The 5,394-nt window shown below is 29.0% G+C and overlaps 1 protein-coding gene across 1 annotated transcript; it reads right to left on the reverse strand.

The window, feature by feature from the left end:
• Positions 1–1,412: 1,412 nt before the first annotated feature.
• LOC136232954 (uncharacterized) lies at positions 1,413–3,335 on the reverse strand. The gene is made up of 2 exons (XM_066022444.1): positions 3,124–3,335; positions 1,413–1,768 (listed from the first exon to the last, which is right to left on the reverse strand). The coding sequence occupies exons 1-2, from the start codon at positions 3,264–3,266 to the stop codon at positions 1,561–1,563; spliced, it is 351 nt and encodes a 116-aa protein (XP_065878516.1). The 5' UTR covers positions 3,267–3,335; the 3' UTR covers positions 1,413–1,560.
• Between the last annotated feature and the right edge of the window lie 2,059 nt (positions 3,336–5,394).

The raw sequence follows: 5,394 nt of genomic DNA on the forward strand, positions 1-5,394 counted from the left end.
TTCATTAAAACAACTCAAACAAATACAATATGATATTCACAAGTAATATAGTTCACGAAAAGTTGAGAAACGATATCCTTAAAGTCTTAAACCATATTATGAAAACAAGTAGAGAACGAAATTAAACAATAAATATAATTCACAAATAACCATGTGATAATGTTCAGAAGTGAATTATAATAAAATAAAAAAAATTAATAATAAAAAATACTTTTGTTTGTCAATGCTTAGGCGACGCCTAGGCGGAACCGAGGTGGCTAGGGACCAAAAAAAGCCCAAATGGACTAATTTAAGAAAATTGGGGCGAATTCTTGATTTCGATGGTCTAAGCGGTCCAGACGACCTTGGTTTTGAACAATGACTCGTTGTTAGATTTAAGCTTATTAAATATAAACCTTACAATGATTTTAATCTCCACCGTATGATTTTAATTAATCTAGAGCTAATGGTGATAAATCAAATCAGTCACTGACTAAGTGAAGATTACTGTTGATTTTGGTACTTGAATCTCTGAAAATCTAATTAAGTAAAAAGAGTTGATTTGGAATGGCTAAAAGGGAAGGGAAATTTATATAGAAATTCATTTTTTAAAAATTGTCTACAACTATATGAATTAATAATTTTTATTATGTCAAAACTAAGTTTATTTTTAATATATTTTAAGAATTAAGATTTATAGATTATGGGTGTAGGATATATTTTTTAGGATTTAAAATTTATAAAATCATTTTTTTTTTTTTGTGATATATAAAAAAAGTGACATTCAAAATTAATTTTACTAATATGATTTAGTTGTGATTTTCATATAAAAAGCCCGAGAAAGATTAACAAACCCATCATAGTTTAGATGGCCCAAGTTAAAGGCTCATTTTCTTAACGAGTGCTCCAAAACTCTAAATCGACTTTATAAAGATAAGAATTTTTTTTTGTTGAATTTTTTTGAAAACTCCAAAACTTTTAATGAAAACTAATCGATTTATTGAATTTTTTTTATCACATGGCACACTCTTTGACACGTGACATAATATGAAAATTGATTTAATATTTTTACCATATAAATTTAATATGTAAATAAATAAAGAATTTTTTTTTCTAATTTATCCATATATTAAGTTTACATAGAAAAAAAAATTAAAACAATTACATGTCACATGTCAAACCCCAAATCATTTCGGGACTAAGGCTTTGTTATTGTTGTTGTTGTTGGTTAGTCTTCCATTTAAAATGGGTTAAATGTCACATATGAGAACATTTTAAGGGGCAAATGTCATCAAATAATTCCACGTGAACCAAATGACAAAATTTTGGATACCATGAGCTAAATAAGGGTTTGCTCTGTATAAAAATGAAACTGTCAATTAAGAAACACATCTTGAAGTTGTTTCAACTTGATGAAAATATTGAAAACCAAATTCAACTTGTTAAAACATAGATAGATAGATAGATAGATAGATACCAAGCAAATTCAGATAAGTTCAGAAGTTAGAGCATTTCATTTCCTATACTACATGATACATACGACTGAGTTTTTAAGCAGATCAGATGTAAGGATTATGCATATCATTCTTCCAAATGATAGTGCTTGCTCACAGATTCAAGAACATCCCAGGTAATATTCATTCCTTTAGGGAATACAACCAAATCACCAGCACCAATTTCAAAAGATCCTTCATATCCATCAACATTAACTTTTACTTTGCCCTCCAATAGGTACATTGTCTCTTTTGTTCTGAATGTCCATGGAAATTTGCTTGGTTCACAGCTCCACCTATTCATATTTAACTATTAGAAGCAGAATATAGCAGAAAACTTCTTAACAAACGTGATTCATATGCATTTTGTACTGTTAGATAACTCAATGACCCCTTGATGTTGTTTAAGAAAGTGACCCTACTTTTTTGATGTTGTTTACTAGATTTTATAGGAATTCTGGCATTTCTTACCTTAATTATGTATCATCACAACCAAGCATTATCAATGACTGAGATTAAGGAAATTAAGCAACCTACATTTTCTTTTCTGTTTCAAAAATTGTCTAACAAATTCTCATGATCAGATTCTTCTGTTTTTCCTTCTAGGTTTTATTTATAGCAAACATAAACTCATACATCAGAGACAATGAAGAACTAATTAGACAAGACAATCAATCTTACTCGTACAGAATCAAAAGCAACCATATGATTCATGAAGTCTGGTAAACTTTGTTTCTTAAATTTCTATTACAGCAGAGCAGAGATATTCAATCTAACCAAAATAATGACACGAAGGTATGGGTAGTTATAACAAAACTGAAAAAAAAGAACATATCAACACCAGGCTACAAAGTAAAATGAATGATATATGCCCTTGCCCCGAATAAAACTAGGACACTCTTAACTTGATTATGGCAATAATGTTCCTATATCATTTCAATTTCTTAGTCACATTAAAGAACTAGTCAAACCTAAACAGAAGCGTTAACAAGATGTATGTGAGCCTATGTTGCATGGAGACGGACACAAGGAAACATTATTTCTAAAACATAACCTCTATAAAGTAGCCTTCAAACAAAAATGGGCACAGACACGAAATGCTACTAAAGAGAAGTGCCCTTACAACATAGCTGTGAGCCAATTTAACATAGGGGAACTCTGGTATTATGTCAAAAGAACCTTGCAGAACTTGGATGGTACATACCAAGAATAGTTTTATATCTCTCACAATCCAATCAACAATAATATGAACCCCTTTTGCTGAAATTCAACTTGCTAAATTTTGAATGTTGTAGATGCTGTTTGTTAAAATAAAGAACATGTTTCTCTTCATAGAAAAAGAATAATTTAAAATTTCCACTTTGAAGAAATCTATCAGTTCGAGATTATTAAATCAATTTCAAAACAAAACGCCCAGGGATCAATTTCAAATCAATTTCAATACAGTATATATGCAGGCAACACAGCGTAGAAGAACACAATCTACTAATCAATATGAAGAATACTGATCACAATCGTTACCGTACAAAAAAAGAGGAACAAATCGAAGATAACCTAAAAGAGAAAGCGCAGAGAGCTTCAAATAAAATAGTTCAAACTTCAAAGAGAGCAGAAATGGGAAAAAAAATTAGCGGCAAAGTGAAGAACATACTTGGGCCAGGCAGTAATACCAAGCTCATCGATCTTGGATTGAGGAGGATTCTTTTCAATTTTAACTCCATAGATCTCATTCTCAGTGGTAGCCATTACGATGATCGTTTCTTTAGCTTCTTCTGTAGTAGAAGCTTTTGCCATTTTCAAAATTGCATTTTATGTTTGAGAAAGTACATGCATATAACCATAAAGAAAAGAAAAAAAAAAACTGTCCTTTCAGGTTTTGTTAAAAATAAGTCTTAATACATCTTATCCCAAAATTTGATACGTACAAGATAAGGATAAAATGATTCGTTTTATTATATTATTTCTATCTAACTTTAGATAGAATGTATGTATTATGGATCGGAATTAATTAAATTTAAAAATAAATCTTAATACATCTTATCCTAAAATTTGATACGTACAAGATAAGGATAAAATGATTCGTTTTATTATATTATCTCTATCTAACTTTAGATAGAATGTATGTATTATTATAATACTATGGATCGGAATTAATTAAATTTAACCTATTGATTTAATTTAAGACTCTATTTGGAACATTATATCAAATTTTCAAAATACAAAATATAGAATAACCTGTAAAATACTTGGAATATTATATTAAATTTTAAAATATAAATAAAATAAAAATAACTTGATAAATACATAGAACACTGTATTAAATTTGTAAAACATAAAAAGTTGGAATAATTAATATATTTAAGATGATAGATTAAATTTAATTAATTTTATTTGATATTGATACTACAATAATATATGGATAAATTTAGGGTTTTAAAAGTTTAAATATTAAAATTAACTTGAGAAATATTAGGAACACTCTACTAAATTTTCATAACACAACAAATGTGATAAATAATAAAATTTGAGGGACAAATTACACTTTTCCATCTAAATAAGTTATGTGTTATACAATCCTTCTCTAGGTATAACTTTAGTAGGATAAGAGACTTATCTCTCCCTTCTCTCACTCTCCTATCTCTCGAACAAACATGAGATAATTTAGATCGTTTTTGTATCCCTATCTCACATCCTATATCCCCTCTAACAAACACATATTTCAATAGCAATTAATCACTCAGTTTCAAAAAATGTAGCTGCATGCAGAAAATGTGTTGCACGCACCATAGAATGTTATTGCATAATTTACAGAATAAATTAAAAAGAAAGTTCTTACTTGCTTAACTCCAAAACTGATCTTCTCTAATATTAGAACCGCATACTTCGATATTGGTCGTTTTACTTTTTTATAAGATCCGTGGAATACATCTTTCACATTTAATTATTATTTTTACAACTGAATGATGATTGATTACATTTTATACAAGTCCATGGAGCTAAATAGACATTTTATGCAAGTTGATGATGCTATTAGCACACTTTGAAAGTTCATTGAATCAATCAACCTTTTTTAACACGTTCATGAGATAAACTATGTATTAAACCTAAAAACAAAAACTTAACAAAACCTGTCCTTTAAAACTATGTATTCTTGTCTTGCTTGATTTAAAGTCCAAGAAAAAAGTTAAGTTCTACCATCATGGACATTTCAAACTCAGTTTGCATATGTTTACTAAATTCCTTATTATATGGAGCAATTTTTGAGCTCAAATAACAAATCTTGTCAAATGAGACGCTTGCATAGGCCTAGATATTGAGGAACGAGGCCTGGGATGCTGGTGCATTCCTGACTATTGGGAACCACCATTGCCCACTCATCCATCAGATGAAAAAGTGTAATCTTTTTTACCTTAGTCTAGCCAAAACAGTTGATAGGAGAAAAGGATAATTATGCATAACTCATATATGCTGGATTTGTTTTTTGTTGGGTTAGGCTATGCTGACAAAGTAAGCTTTACTTTGTTTTTTTTACCATTGGATGGTGATGAACTTTGACAAAGTAAGCTCATCCAATGGTAGAAAAAACAAAGTAAAACTTACTTTGTCAAAAACAAAGTAAGCATAGAAGACACCTTGTTTGTAAACAAATAATCCTAACTAATAATGAACGATTTATTATTATACCAAATAAACTGTTCAAATTATAGACTAATGCCGTGTGATTTGTTTTCGTTTTTTCCATTGCCCAATTTGTCCAAAAAAAAATCTATCCAACAATCACATAAAATAATTATATGTTCGTCAAGGTACCCTTGTTCACCGCTTTAGAAAATATAAGTTATGTCGTAAGATTGTTAACAATAAAATAAAATAATATTATGAATAATGTTATTAAAATAGAAGTACAGAATTTGAAATGAAA

The sequence above is a fragment of the Euphorbia lathyris genome, chromosome 6 (genome assembly GCF_963576675.1).
Source record: "Euphorbia lathyris chromosome 6, ddEupLath1.1, whole genome shotgun sequence".
In the NCBI taxonomy this organism is placed as follows: Eukaryota; Viridiplantae; Streptophyta; class Magnoliopsida; order Malpighiales; family Euphorbiaceae; genus Euphorbia; species Euphorbia lathyris.